This window comes from Poecilia reticulata, chromosome 16 (genome assembly GCF_904066995.2).
Source record: "Poecilia reticulata chromosome 16, P_reticulata-male-v2, whole genome shotgun sequence".
In the NCBI taxonomy this organism is placed as follows: domain Eukaryota; kingdom Metazoa; phylum Chordata; class Actinopteri; order Cyprinodontiformes; family Poeciliidae; genus Poecilia; species Poecilia reticulata.
Window position 1 is genome coordinate 5,535,716 of NC_088845.1, and position 16,680 is coordinate 5,552,395.

Below are 16,680 nucleotides of genomic sequence, written 5' to 3' on the forward strand. Positions count from 1 at the left end.
TGCTTTTACTTTGGTCTCAACTGCTTCTAAAAACGGACCAAATGCTTTAAGAAAGACTACCCAGCCGTTTTTGAAAAATAAATGAATAAATTCATGGTTTTCGGTTTCTGAAAAAGACTCAAGTCAGAATTGATGAGCACTGCTCCGTTACCTAGCAACCCCAGCCGGACCCAGCCTGTCAACCTAACAGCAACCTAAGTGGAGCTCCAGCACCTTAGCTAGTTTTACCGCTCTATGCCCTGGACAAAGGCTGCTGGAAAAGAAAAGTGTTTTGTTTTTGACTTGCTATTCAAAAAAACTTAAAATACTTCTGCTTTTAAAAAATTTACAGTTGTATAACATTTTATGTAATATTTTATTTCTTTGAGAAGCTGTATTCTTGTTTTTCTTTTCAGTAACTGCAAGCCATAAAAAGTATAAACTCTTAATTCACCATGAATCTATCCATCCATCCATCCATCCATTTTCTTCCGCTTATCCGGGGTCGGGTCGCGGGGGCAGCAGCTTCAGAAGGGAGGCCCAGACTTCCCTCTCCCCAGCCACTTCTTCCAGCTCCTCCGGGGGAATCCCAAGGCGTTCCCAGGCCAGCCGAGAGACGTAATCCCTCCAGCGTGTCCTGGGTCTTCCCCGAGGCCTCCTCCCGGTGGGACGTGCCCGGAACACCTCACCAGGGAGGCGTCCAGGAGGCATCCTCACCAGATGCCCGAGCCACCTTAACTGGCTCCTCTCGACGTGGAGGAGCAGCGGCTCTACTCTGAGTCCCTCCCGGATGACCGAGCTTCTCACCCTATCTCTAAGGGAGAGCCCAGCCACCCTGCGGAGGAAACCCATTTCGGCCGCTTGTACCCGTGATCTCGTTCTTTCGGTCATGACCCAAAGCTCATGACCATAGATGACGGTGGGAACGTAGATCGACCGGTAAATCGAGAGCTTCGCTTTTTGGCTCAGCTCTCTCTTCACCACGACGCACCGGTACAGCGCCCGCTTCACAGCAGACGCTGCCCCAATCCGCCTGTCGATCTCCCGCTCCCTTTTTCCCTCATTCGTGAACAAGATCCCCAGATACTTAAACTCCTCTACTTGAGGCAGGATGACCCCCCTGACCCGGAGAAGGCACTCTACCCTTTTCCGGCTCAAGACCACGGCCTCGGATTTGGAGGCACTGAGCCTCATCCCGGCCGCTTCACACTCGGCTGCGAACCGCTCCAGTGAGAGCTGCAGATCACGTTCCGATGAAGCCAACAGGACCACATCATCCGCAAAAAGCAGAGATGCGATCCTAAGGCCACCAAAACGGATCCCCTCAACACCTCGGCTGCGCCTAGAAATTCTGTCCATAAAAGTAATGAACAGAATCGGTGACAAAGGGCAGCCTTGGCGGAGTCCAACTCTCACCGGAAACGAGCCCGACTTACTGCCGGCAATGCGGACCAGACTCTGACACCGGTCATACCGGGAGTACCCCTGTGGGGGGTACTCCCGGAGTACCCCCCACAGGGCCCCCCGAGGGACACGGTCGAACGCCTTCTCCAAGTCCACAAAACACATGTAGACTGGTTGGGCGAACTCCCATGCACCCTCCAGGACCCCGCTGAGGGTGTAGAGCTGGTCCAGTGTTCCACGACCAGAAACACTGGACCAGCTCTACACCCTCAGCGGGGGGTACTCCGGGAGTATGGGGTACCGGGCCCTTTGATACGGGCTGTCAGGTCCCTGTATGACCGGTGTCAGAGTCTGGTCCGCATTGCCGGCAGTAACCATGAATCTATTAAAAGTTTAACTTTTTGTGTTAAATTTGTACTTTTTTGCAATGACGTGCGGTGAGGTTCATTGCTGGTGAGGCACTGACTTATGACTTAGACACCATCCATGTTATTGGACGTACGGAAATTTCGGGCATCCACACAACGCTGGGGGGCAAAAAGACTTAATCTTTTGCATGTCATCCATAGCCGCGTTAACTCAGTGAAACATAAAAATGTAGGTATTAATTTCGTGCTATGATCCACAGCAAATTGATCTGTATTCGCCAAGCTACGCAGACTCGTTGCCATAGCAACTGACAACAATGCCACTTCATGTTTTAGGATTTAACACCAAAAATCATTCCAGAATTTTGCACACAGAACAGATCATTCAGTCTGTTGTTGTAGTACGTTTTAAGCTTAATGTTTCATTAATAAATAATTGCTGTGGTAGATTAGCTACCGCTTCTACTTTACTGAATTATTTAAACAAACTGTAGCCCACAAAACGCACATTTCATTAAAAAACTAAACAAAAACATCTTATTGCTGTCTTACCTTTACTTATCAATGAAATCCATGCACCGCTAATTCTGCACAAAAATATCCGTTCATCCAAAGCCAAGTCGATCCTCGGCATGTCTTTTCTACTCGGTTTGAGAATCATCAAACTGTCTTGAAGTAAAACTTTCAGCTCCGGTGTTGGTCTTCCTTTAGTTATCATCTCCTCTTCAATTGAAAATCCACTTTAGAAAACTGTTTAAGTGTAGAAATGTATTCTTTCATGTTGACGTCGGAAGAGAGAATAAATATATCGCTGTACTTTACTTATTTACTGTGTGGCTAGCTCCATGGCTAGCTCACTGTGTCTTACTCTGCAGTTGTGCAGTCACAATATCTGGGATCATGAGCGCCCCCAGCGGTGAGGTAAGAGAACTGCCTGCCTCACCTCGAGTCTGTTCTCTGCCGTTTCTTATCGCTCCTCCGCACACAAAACACGATACACACACAGTCAGTGACAAAAAACACTGTACATTATATACATAAGCTAAATTATGGAAAATCAGACCATATATTAAATGTTTTTAGCCATTTTATTGCCGGCGTACAGACAGGACGAACAGGCTGTCATATAATGGCAGGCAGTGCAGTTAGCGAGATGTTGCGCAATCGCAGACTTCGCTTCTGAGCATTTGAATGGGAAAATGCGAAAATTCAGCGATTTTAAAGAAAAAAAACGAATCAGAATTGGTTAAGCTAAGTGAAAAATAGATACTTTATAGTACAAACCACAGGGTAAAAATAGCTATATAAATGATTTTATTATTATATATTATTTTTCCATGATAAGAGGTGAGGCTCTGCCTCACCTGCCTCCCCTGACCGCACGTCACTGAATGAAATAATGTTCAACAAAAATCAGTTTTGAAAGTGAAGTGAAAAACAGTTTATTTCCTCCCTTTGTATTCCCCTGATTTCCTCTTGTTCACGGTACTTCTGCAGAGGGAACGTCATCAGTTACCAGGTAGATTATCTGCTGTGAACTCAATGCGACAGCTGCATAAAACCTTCATATTTGGAGCTCCTTTTGCAATCAAACTTACAAAAGTTTTAAATTTATGCTCTGATGGAGGTAAAAACAAAGATTTAAACATAGGTCAATTATTTTTTGTCGTTTTTAAAAACTAAAATAGATCATGGCAGCGCTTAAGTTTCCGTGCTGATTGAGTTTTAACTGTTTAGTGGAAGAAAGATAATTAGTTTTCAGTATAATCTAATGGATAAATACTATTAATAATTTACATTTAAATTTAATAAAAGATTAACATTTAATTGAGATCTCTTGACTTATATTTGAATAATTTAATCAAAAATAAAAATATATTGTTTAAAGAACTTCTGAAATTTCCGATTTTTTTATAGAAAATGATTTTTTTTCTTGCAATTTTTTGCCTTATAAGCTCAGAAATGTATTTATTTATTTTTTCTTTTAGGTTTTGTTGGCTCTAGTGGCTTTTATTAGAAAGTAGCTTGACCGGAAAGAGGGTTATGAGAGAGGGGGAAGACATGCGGCAAATGTCGCCGGGCCGGGAATTGGTCGCCGGCATGAGGACTAAGGCCTCAATACATGGGTTGTGCTTTGTCTCTGCACCACCACCGAACCCATGTAATTTTGTTTTTTGAAATTTTCTTAGATTCATCTCAAAATTTCTGAGTGTTTTTCTGCCAAATTTTTGACTTTTCAAGCTCTTGTTTTTTTTCTAGAAAATCTCTGAAATTATCTACATTTATATCTCTTTCTACCTCCAATTATGCTGTCGTAAAAATAAAATCAGTATTTTATACATAAAGTTTTTTCAGTTGTTGGTTTTGCATTTTAGTCTTAGCGGATGGTCCTAAGAGCCTCTTGCTCTACAGAATAATCAAAACATTGAATTATCTTTGCTCCTTTCTGGAATTGTTTACCTACATCTAAATTGTTTTGCGGATTCAAAGCAAACTAAATAAAATAACCGAGAAGACAAAATTTGTTTCTCAGATTGTTGGCACCGCAGGGCTGCCGTAGAAGGCGGCCCGTCCCGCCTCCGAATCGAAAGTGGATGTGTATAAAGATAAACGGTCAGTTTTGTTGTGTTGGAAGCGACAGCGGGGCGCGTTTTAACTCGGGTGAACGTTTCTCAGTGATGCAAGTTCTGAGCTCTTCGTGGTGAGTTCATCGTCCTGTGTTGCGGTGGGGAAAATGGCCTTCCTGCTCTGGCTCTTGCTTGCTGTGCCAGCTCATGTGACTGACGCTCAGCTGGGGCCGAAGAGGAGCCGTCTGATGCTGACCGAGGCTTCTCATCTCCACCCGGTCACCTCCGGTCCGCAGCCCGGTGCCGGTCCGGAGCCTGGTGACCGGGCCACCGCGTTTCAGGTCCCGACTTTGGACGGAAAGTTCTCCTACCAGCCCCATGATGGAGCCGTGAATGAGTCTCTGGTCATCCACGCCTTCACCAACAAGTCCGGGTTCCTGGAGTGTCTCTGGAGCTCCGAGTCCTCCTTGAAGAGTCTGGTTGAAGGGCTGCCGAACCGGACCCAGGTGCTGTTCCTGTCGCTGGACGACTCGGCGGTCAGTGATGCCCTCTGGATGCGGGAGCAGCTGCACCGGGCCGCCGCCAACAGGTGAGCTGGGAGGGACTCCGTGCTGGTGGGGGTCAGTTTGGAGCTAAATATTTAGTTTGGAGCATGTAACCTTTAAGAAATTAATAAAATAAAATAGATATTTTACATTTTGTTAAAACTGTCACCATATTGACCGCATGAGACAGATAATCTGTGAAAAGATCGATCTCCTCTCTCCTGAGATGCTGGCTGAGTTTCAAAAGTGGAAAATGTATAATTTTTGGACATTTTCTGAGTTTCACATTTTTAACCTTTCAAACTCGGAAATTTTTACGTTTTCTTTTTTGTGTGTTTAGAAAATTTCTCAGATAATCTCAAAATTATTATTTTTTTCCTAGCAAGTTTTTTACTTTTGAGATAATCTGTGAAAATATCAATCTCCTCCACCTTCTCCCTGAGCTACTGTTTCTGTCTGAAGTAAATGCATCCACAGCTCCCAGTCAAAAACAACCAATCAGACCCAGGAGGAGGGTCTTAGTGCTGTCAATCATGCTCTGGTATTGGCTGCTAAATGTGCTAATGGTGGAGAAACAACTTACTGTTACAGAAAAATCATTTATTTGCTGTCATCGGTGGCTATGCTAACTAGCACTAACGCAGCATGTGCTAGCTGCAATAGGAGAGATAAAGGGGGATTGTGATTGACAGCACTAAGTCCCGCCTCCTCGCTCTGATTGGTTGTTTGTTATTAGCACTGGAAGACAGTTGAGAAGTTTGTTTTTTATTATTATTTGGAGGAATTTCACTTGTTATAGCAGCACAGTGACAAAATATACCCCACTGAGTGTTAAAAACCTCCCAATATAAACACATGTAATAAAATAGTATGTACAGATAAAATTAAACGGAAACCTAAAAATCTGTTTGCAAGCAAAGCTCCAACTCTGACCAAAACAGCCACGAAAGGAAGTTTGTTTTTTTATATTCCAGATGAGGAAGTGAAACTGAAGTGAACTCATAGTAGCACTCATGTTTTTGGTGGTTTATGCTCATAATTCCTTCATCATCTTTGAGCTTTCTACATTTGCTTACATTACAAACTTCAATTTATTGGGATTTTATAAGATGAATCAACACAAACATTTGGTACATAATTTAAAACTTGCAAATGAAGCATGTTTTTAAAATCTTTTCACCAGTAAAACTCTGGAAAGTGTGGTGTGTATTTGTATTTGACCCCCTGATGCCTCTAAATAAATTGGTAGATTGTTTTTATTGTGATTAAATATGAAAAGTGAAATGGGTAATAATATTACTGCAAGGCTCTGTGGTTTGTTGACACCCCATGCTAAAACTAACAGATGTGTTGAGAGACAACCTCAGTGCTGAGTCTTTACTTTAACTAGACTCTTTGGCCCAATAGCAGGAAGGAGGTTCTGACCCAGCTGCACTTCTCTCCAGTGCCGGTCTTCGCTTTGGGTAACTGGATCCCCCATGTGCTTTATTACTGGGGCTGCCTGGGACACAGCTGTGGCCTCTCACAGGCTGTTTTCACCTCTGATGGTAAGGAAATGATGCTAGTTATCGATTAATTAGTTAATCTAGTTCATTGATCTTATTGATTTATGGATAAGCGGCCATTTTCTTAAAAACCTGTTTACTGTTGTACCAAGAGGGTCAACTGTCTTTCCACAACATAAAGGATAAAGTTTTTATAACTCCAGAATTAAAAGAAAACGGTCTAAACTGTATTAAATACTAACTGAATAGACTGAAAACTGCGGTTTTCTTACATGTTTAAAGTTAGATGTATCTATAAAATATAACAGAACAATAACCTCTTAGGTTGCTAAATGGAAAAGTAACAGATGAAAAGAATAGATTACGTGAAACACTTCAGTTCCCATAAACAGAGATATGAATACAGAAGTACTTTTTTAAAAAGTTAAAACTTGGCTCCATCAAGTGATTAGCTCATAACATGGCTCCATCATGCAGCTCGGCTGAATAACCCTAATTTATTCAAATTTAAAAAATAAGTTGATAACTTAATGAGTGTTTATTTCAAAACGGATCAGCTTAAAGTGCGTTTAGCGTCCCGCACCGAACTTTGTTTGGACTGTTTCCCTTTACGGTTCAAGAATACCTCCTCCATCTTTAATTTGTTTTATTAATGGCTCCGGTTAAAGATGACAGGCGGCGCCCTCTGTTGGATGGCGGTCGAACTACAACACTAAAAGAACATCTAAGCGGATGTTATCAGTTAATCGATTGAAACCAAATTCAGTCTAATAAACAATTAATCGTAAATAGATTAATCATTTGCATCTCAATAGGGAGGAATTTTATTTTGTGTTAGTTTTTTTTACTTTTGAAGACCAGGTCCTCCATTACTGACCATGCTACTTCCGGCAGGGTGGACAATGCCAATCATTGTTAAGAGGCTGGATGCCAGGTATGATTGGCTCATGGGACACTGGAGCCCGAAGACGTATCATCTGGCTGATGCTGGAGATGGATGTGAACCCTCACCGTCTCTAGGGGGCGCTGTGGCCTGGGTGTCGGAAGGGAACTGCTCTTTCTTCAATAAGGTACGTTAAATTCAACACTTATTTAAAAATTAAGAAATATCTAGTAGCTGTATTTTTCCAAGTATATAAAGGGCTGTGAAAAAAAAGTTTATACAACCAATTATTCCTTTCTGTTTTCCAGATGAACCGAACTTTCACGGAAATGTTAAATGGTCTTTGTTGACAGTTCTCCAGGCTTTCAAAATGTCTTTAAATGTCTTATGTTAAATAATATTTTTTAGCTTTTCTGTTTAATACCTAAACAAGAAACCGCATAGATCAACTAGTTGTGAAAGAACATTACAGGTCTGGTTATAAAATGCCACTGATATGTAGGCAAAAAATAGGTCATTTACTCTTATCAATTTTATTGATTTGTTTTGTCATTTTCATTGGCTAGTTGCATTTTACATAGAGAACTTTGATACCATACCATACCATACCAACTTTATTTATAAAGCACTTTAAAACAACCACAGCTGATACAAAGTGCTGTACATTAAAACACAACATAATAAAAAAATAAAAATAAAAACTCTTACAGTTTAAAAACAAAAACATACACTCTAAAACTAGATCCCGCAGGAGTTAAAAGCCAAGTAAAATAAATGGGTTTTAAGACGAACTTTAAAAGTGGACAGTGAAGGGGCCTCTCTGACCTGCAAAGGCAAGTCATTCCATAACTTAGGACCTATGACAGAGAAAGCCCTGTCCCCTCTGAGCTTCCTCCTGGATCTTGGTACCTCCAAGAGCAGCTGATCTGCTGACCTGAGAGACCGATAAGGTACGTAGGGGTGAAGAAGCTCAGAGAGGTAAGCCGGGGCAAGATTATGCAGTGATTTAAAAACAAACAAAAGAATTTTAAAATGAATCCTAAAATATACAGGCAGCCAGTGAAGTGAGGCCAGGACAGGGGTCACATGCTCCCTCTTCCGAGTTCCTGTCAAAAGTCTAGCAGCTGCTTTTGATGCCGTAAAGTGCTGAAGAAATAAATTTGACATGGACACAATGTGCTATGTTTTCCTAAAAATAAGGAAATTTGGATTTTTTTTTTTAGATGAAAACAAGTAGAGGAGATGTTTTCAAACATTTAAGGCTTTCAAAATTAAATGCTATCATGAACCAACAATGGGAGATGAGTTTGTTGGCTAAAAGAAATGCATGGTATCGAGTACTTTAGTAATATACTTTAGTAATACGGGGGGTTAAATTGTGACTAATGTTGATTAGTTTGTTCCTCCAGGTTAGGAACATGGCTAAATCCAACGCGTCCGGCGTCCTCGTCTATTCGCTCCCCGGCAACCCGATCCAGGATATGAACTGTGAAGGACAGGAGTGTTTCTTTCCTCTCGCCATCCCGGCTGCCATGGTGCATCAGGAGTCTTCGGTCGCTCAGGCGCTCCGGTAAGACCGGCTCAGGTCAGGGATTAAAAGCCTCCCAATGTTGATGCTGGCTTTAAAGGTTTCAGAGGCAGAAATCTGGACGGCCAGATTAATTCACTTTGACGGAAGATTAGGGCAAGGCTAAGAAAATAAATAAATATGAGAATAAAGTTATAACATTACTAGACATAAAGTAAAAAAAAAAAACAGAAATAAAGTTATAATAATATGAGAATAAAGACCTAATAGTATTACAAGAATAAACTTGTACATCAAAAAAGGCAATAGTACAAAAAGTCATTTTATTAGGATACAGTCCAAATATTTCAAGATAATAATAATATGATAATGAATGATACGATTACGTGAATGAACTTGTATGACAAATTTACAATAAATGTGAGAATAAAGTCATAATCTTTTGAGAATACAGTCCTAAAATTACGCCAATAAAGTTGTAATTGTACCAGAATGAAGTTGTAATAAACTACTAATTTCTTTATTTGTAAAACCAATAACTTCACAACATCCCTCACCACAATGGCAAAGATTGTTTTTTTTCGTGTTCTCATAATAGTACGACTTTATTCATGCATCTATTTGTCTATTTTTAACCCACAGATTACATTTGAACGTTTTTTATAGTATTATTTAGCAATTATTAGTATTTTTAAGGTTGAACCTCTCTCTCTGCTGTTTTTGTGTTTTTTGTAGGTCTGGAAAGTTGGTGAATGTTTCCTTTCAGACCACACCGTCCCCAAATTTCTTCATCAGTATTGACCAGCAGGGGGCGCTGGCTGAGACGGGCTGGTTCCTCTACCCATCATTTAGCTTCATCAACTGGCAGGCTCAGTGGTGAGGACAATAAACTCACTCTTTATCTGTCTGTAGGGCTTGGAAACGGGGGCAGATTTTAACTTTTCCCCCTCCACTCATTACTGCACAGTCTCCCCTCAGTCAGTCAAACGTAAACATAGATGGTATCCATGGAAACGTCAGACTCTTGACTGGAAACTGATGAGAAACATTTGAGTTTAGCCCAATGGTTGCAGTACAGAAATCAAAAAGACATTGTATGGAGTTCTAGTAGTGCCGATTTCTTTATATATAAATTGGTACTATATATGTGTGTGCAGGGCTGTGCAGAGACCACTAAAGGGGCAGGTGCTCAAAAAAATAAAAAGGGCACATCTAACTGCATTCTGGGACAGAATATTAACAAAGCCACTCACTTTCAGAGTTTAATAAACAATGATAAATTACAAAATTGTGAGATATACAATCAAAGTTAAGGAAAATCTCTATATAGAGCATACAACTATGCTATTTTATTAGTAACACATGCACATTTGTGGCCTGCTGGAGGTCATTTTGCAGGGCTCTGGCAGTGCTCCTCCTGTTCCTTCTTGTACAAAGGCGGAGGTAGCGGCCCTGCTGCTGGGTTGTTGCCCTCCTACGGCCTCCTCCACGTCTCCTGGTGTACTGGCCTGTCTCCTGGTAGCGCCTCCAGCCTCTGGACACTACGCTGACAAACACAGCAAACCTTCTTGCCACAGCTCGCATTGATGTGCTATCCTGGATTTTTAGTGAAATCTCTGTAAATTTGTTTTATTTTTAACTCAGCTGCATGAGTCTTTGCACAGGTAATGTCTGTAGGTGGATCTATTGTTTCCAAAAATGTATAGCATTATTTATGGTATTTCTAAAAGGTTTATATACTGTATATTGCAAAAAAAAAAAATCTAATTATTTTATGATCCATCCTCATTTTCTCTGAAACTGTAGCAGCTGTTGTGATAGTTGCACTTCTGATTGAGTCGCCCAAAGTGTAAGCTTATTGAAATAGTTTGTAATTGATGAGAGAAACTAAAATAGATTTGGGTTTATCATTTGAAATGCATACTTCAGAAAACCCTGTGGAGCTTATTTTAAATTCTGCACTATGTTTCATTGGTTGATTTATGCAAAACCCAAAGATGTTGCCCCCACCAGCATGCCTGATCATTGCCCCTGGGTCTTAAACTTTTGTCAGCTGGTGTTATAGTTAAGCATACAGGAGAAACTTCTCTCACACTTTGTTTTTACTGGGGGGTTTTATCTCCAGGTTTGAATTTGCTGCTGGTCTGCAAAACAAAATCCAAAGTCCTGCAAAAATCATTCCAGTGTTTGACAAAGTCACGATGCAAGGAGACAAAGGAGCGGAGGCCACAGTCGAACTGCCGGCAGGTGAGATAATCAGCTCTATCTATGAGATACGAGAACCGTTGTTAAGTTTGTTTATCCACCTTGTAAGGTGACTGGCTGCACAGTTTATCTGTCAGTAGATTAGTTTTTAGGTCGTATGAAGCGGGGTTTGTCAAAGTTGTTTTTCAAAAAGTTCTAGGAAAGATGAGAGAAAAAAACTCACCACAGAACTCATGGCTAGTTAAAATCATTATGAGGCAGCATTTATGCTAAATTGATGTACTAATTATTGAATTGTGAATTTAAAACACTTTTAAAGTTGATGCTTCTTTATGTATACTGCTCAAAAAAATAAAGGGAACACTTAAACAACACAATATAACTCCAAGTAAATCAAACTTCTGTGAAATCAAACTGTCCACTTAGGAAGCAACACTGATGGACCCGACGAGGGTCCCTGTTGTTAATCAGTGTTGCTTCCTAAGTGGACAGTTTGATTTCACAGAAGTTTGATTTACTTGGAGTTATATTGTGTTGTTTAAGTGTTCATTTATTTTTTTGAGCAGTGTTTTTTTGGTGCATCGTCTGTGCATTTGCACATCGGGTCAGAGGTTAATGCGCTTTTGGGAGAAATTACCTGGAAAAGTTTGGAAACCCCGGACACAAAAAGTGAAAAAATATGCATTTTTCTCTTGCATTTTACTTCAGACGCATGTTTTATATTTTATTTGTGATTTTTGTTGGCAGATGTGTGGGACTTTGACACGCTGGAGCTCGACGCGTCGCTGTCGTGTCCCGGCAGGAGGGACTCGTCCTGCGCTGAGTGGGATCACACCGTCCAGCTGTTTGTCTGCTGCGATCAGCTGAGTCCGTACTGCAACACGGAGCTGGGACGCTGGATCACTGCCTTTCGAAGGTAGCGCCTCCAACATGCTGCTGCTTCTTGCTGCATTATCTTTCATTTGAACACTTTATTTTACAGGAAATACAGCATAAAAACGTCATAATGTAATGATATTTTAAGATGCAATGCATCTTTTACAGCCTTCAGTTTGCTAAAATATGCAGCTAAAATCAGATGCAACCATTTCTATAATAAATAAGTAAAATTACAAATCACAAAGGGAGGAGGAATGAATGCACATTTAAAAAATGGGCTTTTTCTTTTGCTGAAATAAAAGTAATGACTATTTGAAGGCAGAAGTTGAGTTAAAATATTTTTAAGTTGAATTTTAATTAGACTTTTTAATTTTTAAACTCTAAGCAAACACCTATTCATAAATCTCTGCATACCATTTTTTTATCTTAATTGAGTTAAATGGAAAACATCACAGTTCTCTTTTAAAATTATGATTTCTAACCATAATAACTCTTGAAAATTATTAAAGCCCTTTAAACTTTCTTGAGCCAAATGACAACAAAAACGTAGTTGTTGCAAAGTGGTGCATAATTGTGAAGCTAAAGAAAAGGGATTTAGTTTATCTTTTTATTCTAAATGAAATAAGTATTGCTTAAGTTTGTGGTCATTTCATGACAAAATCTGAAAAAGTTCAAGGTATATCAATTCACAAGTTTGCAAGGCACATTTAAAATACAGAAATATCAAAAAGCAGACTAAAACCTCTGTATCCGTGTATTTGCTTATTTTGCTGAAGTGTGAGACATAAGTTTCAGTTTTGTTTTGGCAGAGGGACTGGACACTGGCTGACAGACGTGTCCCCTCTCATCCCTGTGCTGGACAGCAGCAAATGCACCTTCACCATGAAGACGGTGCCCTGGGCGATGCCCTGGGTCGCCTCCCTCAACCTCAGATTTAGCGCCAGCAACCGCACAGGTAAACACAGCCGTCGATTTAAAGGGGACACATCATGCAAAACTCACATTTTCCTAGTTTGTAATGTTTCGGTTTGGGTTTTTACTGCTTCTAAAAACATCCCAAGTGCTTGAAAAACCCCACCTCGCAGTTTTTGACGATAATTTTTGGTATTTAGAAAATTACCCATTTCAAAAACCTCCTAAATGTCATGTTATAAGTCAGCAGGCGCTGCCCCGTTACCTAGCAACCCAAGCTGAGCTAGAGCTCATTTGGCCAGCTGATATTACTGCTGTATAATGGCATCTACTCAGTTATATTTACTACAGTATAGTTTTGGGAGGGGAAATACTTTTAGGAGTATTTTTACTATGCAGAACATTTTCCTTTTGCTTTAGTAGTTTTATCATAAAGTATCGCTACTCTAGAGTAAAATTTCTGGATTCTCTACCCACTGAGAGTAACTTCTCTGAATTAAGAACAAACATGTTTTTACCAATAGATTCACCAGACACACACTGGCAGTTTTTGTGAAAGTTTTACAATTTTTTTATATACTGAAAAAAATTGATTTGGAACAATTTTCCCTTTGCCTGATTTTGTTATTTTGTATTTATGCTATTTTTATGAATTAATTTTATTATTTTGCTTAAAACACCAACATTTCCACATTACTTAATATTCTGGTCCATCTAAAGCAGGGGTGTCAAACTCCCGTCCTCGAGGGCCGGTGTCCTGCAACTTTTAGAAGTGCCTCTGCTGCACCACACCTGAATAGAATAATTAGGTCATTAGCAAGGCTCTGGAGAACTGAGGAGGTAATTAAGCCATTCGATTCAGGTGTTTTGTACCTGTGGCACATCTAAAAACTGCAGGACAGCGGCCCTTCAGGACTGGAGTTTGACACCCCTGATCTAAGGTAATTTTAGATATTAGATGATTGATGTTTTGATCAATTATTCAGTACTTGAGTAGCTTTTTTACCAAATACATTTTTACATTTTAAACCTCCTTAAGTCACATTCTAAGGGCACTGCGTTGTTACCTAGCAACCCCAGCGAGCCCAGCCCCATTACCTAGCAACCAAAGCAGTGCTCTAGGAAGTTTGGTCAACTAGTTTTACCGCTGTATGCGCTGTTCAAAGGCTGCTGGAAATGACACGTGTTTTATTGTTGCACTTTTGTTGGTTGTACAGGAGGCTCCACTTCTGCTTTTCAAAGATGTATAGTTGGAAAATTATGCATCCGTTTTCAAATGCAAGTAGAGTTGGGGGTGTGGCCAGCAGCAGCTTATTTGGATTTAAAGTGACAAGACGCCCCAAAATACAGAACTGATCAGACTAAAATCTCATTATCCAAGATTGATTTTGCGCAAATTTAATTAACATGTTTTGTGCCGTCCATAGATGTATCCTAACCTGTTCAAGAAAGCATAATAAATCACCTTTATAAAATATTTATGTATCTCCATTTTCACTTATTTCTAAATCAGAGATAAAATCTTTTGTCACATTTGATGTTGAATGGAAGCTGAAAAATCAGTAAATATTTTTAGCACAGTTTATTTGTCCTGAACTAAAAGTATATTTGTGTAATGGATACAAATATTTGGTATCACAGGTGAAGACGTGGCCAAGTTTCATCCATTCAAAGTGACGCCTCTGTTCAGCGGGGGAACCTTTGACAAAGACTACAACAAGAGGTACCAGCCAACGAAGATCCTCATTCCTTCATCCACTAAGAAGGTACCAGATGGTGTCAAGGGCTTTTTTACACCCTTCCTGTCTGGAGTGTCTCACCAGCTGTGGTTGGTTTCAGGTGGAGCTTTATGCCGTTATTACGGGCCATGGCAGCGACGAGAACGGCTGCGGGGAGTTCTGCGTCACCTCCCACCATTTCCTGATCAACGGCGTTCACAACAACACTCACACGTTTGACACAGCAGGTAAGAAATCTCACAAAGACACTTTTTAACCAAATACTTGATTAAAATGAATAATGTTTCATCAATAGATGCAGAATAAGTAATGAAACAAGCACAGTGTTTAAGCAAACCTCAGCTATTTTTAATCTTATTACCTACATTTTGAAATTCAGTTTATTGTTTATATTATAACACTAGGAAGTGATCAGTAAGTTAAAAAAAAATTCAGATCAATAATTATCCTCCACTTCTGAATGCAGTTTTAGCTCATTTTTTAAATGGTTATTCATAGAGGTTAAGCTCTAAATCAGAATTTGACACATTTTCAGTTTTTCAATCAAGAGAAACAAAAGTGGCCACCATAATAGTAACAAAGATTTGGTTTTATTTATTATTATTATTATTATTATTGATAATTATTTTTTATTTTGTTAGCCACTAAATGGATATACATATCCATTATTATTAATCTGAACCAGTATTTCTCAGCCCTGGTCCTCAGGCCCCCCTGTCCTGCATGTTTTAGGTGTTTCCCTTCTGCCAGACACCTGAATTGTATCTCTGGGTGATTAACAGGCTTCTGCAGTAATTGATGGTCATGCAGTCATTTGAATCAGCTGTTCTGGAATAGAGGCACATCTAAAACATGCAGAGCAGGGGGGCGCTGATGACCAGGGCTGAGAAACACTGATCTAAACAATGATGTATGCTATTATTTTTAATTAAAACAATAATCATCATATGAGCCCTACTCGGTATTGATAAGTCGAGCAGACTTATCAGCTTTCAGCATGTTGATGGTAGAAATATCTTTAGCTGCAAATAATCAACTGTACACTTAAGGCTGCTATTAAATTTTATGCAGCAAAATGTTTATTTTCTTATTTAAAAATGAATTGTATTGTTTATTTGGATCTTTAATTGTATTTCTAAAGTTGTATAAAATAAGCATAAGTTAAATTAAAAATCTGATTAATCATCAAATTGTCAATTGCTTAAAATCCTGTGCAAAACTGGTCATGAAGTGAGTTCTGCACGAGTTGCTGTGCATTAATGTGTTTTAATTGTGACACAGGAACGGCTCTTGGTTGCACAATGCGGGTAAAAGACGGCGCCGTACCGAATGAACACGGCACATGGCTGTATGGGCGAGGAGGCTGGTGTGACGGCCTGCAGGTTGACCCCTGGAGGGTCGACGTCACCAAACAGGTTTGTCCACCAACACAAAGCTTCATTCTTACAACATGTAATCAACAAGAGAGTTGAAGTACATGAATGAAATCATCTTGGACTTAATATCCCTGAAGTTGATTAAAACCTAACGATTAATCGGATTAATCGTTTCAGCTGTAATGTATTAGATGATCTTCCATAGCATTATTACAACAATTTTCAACAGCAATGAATGTCTGAAGCAAACAATTAAATTAGAGGAGTCCTTAATTAAACTGAAGCGAGACATTGACCTCTGAATGCTTTTTGTGTAATCATGCTAATTTCTGATCACTCGACTATCAAAACACTTGCATCTCCTTCATGGATTTCATCAAGTACCCAGAGCCAAGAAAACCACATTCAGTAATTTTCTGTCCTCATAAGTGTGTTAAAGTTCAGATATTCCTAAACCATAAATAAAAAAGCACATGTTGGATTGATAAGTTTAAAAATGTTCATGTTTACGATGTTAGACTTAACTAAATAATGCTAAATATCTCAAACTCGCCATATTTCTTTTGTCTCTTTCTGTCGTCTTTCAGCTGAACATGAGCGACTTTGAATCCAACACCATTGTCTATTTTGGCTGGTTTAACGGACAGGATCCAAATCCAGCTCAAAAGCCCGGATATATCATCATGTCGTCTTTTCTCATCTTCTACAAATGATGCCGCTACAATAAATCTTAATCCTGATTCAATATTACTTTTACTGTGTAATCAGAGAATAAATTTCTACTTTTTCA

General features: G+C 39.7%; 1 protein-coding gene across 2 annotated transcripts; it reads left to right on the plus strand.

Moving 5' to 3' along the window:
- Window positions 1–4,298: 4,298 nt before the first annotated feature.
- Window positions 4,299–16,680, plus strand: LOC103477702 (uncharacterized). Of its 2 annotated transcripts, none has more exons than XM_008430982.3 (12): window positions 4,299–4,907; window positions 6,274–6,410; window positions 7,263–7,438; window positions 8,661–8,821; window positions 9,515–9,655; window positions 10,905–11,026; window positions 11,732–11,900; window positions 12,673–12,818; window positions 14,417–14,541; window positions 14,615–14,741; window positions 15,796–15,929; window positions 16,478–16,680. In XM_008430982.3, exons 1-12 carry the CDS (start codon window positions 4,486–4,488, stop codon window positions 16,601–16,603), a joined length of 1,986 nt encoding a protein of 661 aa, XP_008429204.1. In that variant the 5' UTR covers window positions 4,299–4,485; the 3' UTR covers window positions 16,604–16,680. The 2 variants fall into 2 exon arrangements, with proteins under 2 accessions (XP_008429204.1, XP_008429202.1); XM_008430980.3 differs by having other exon boundaries at window positions 4,300–4,907; window positions 6,271–6,410.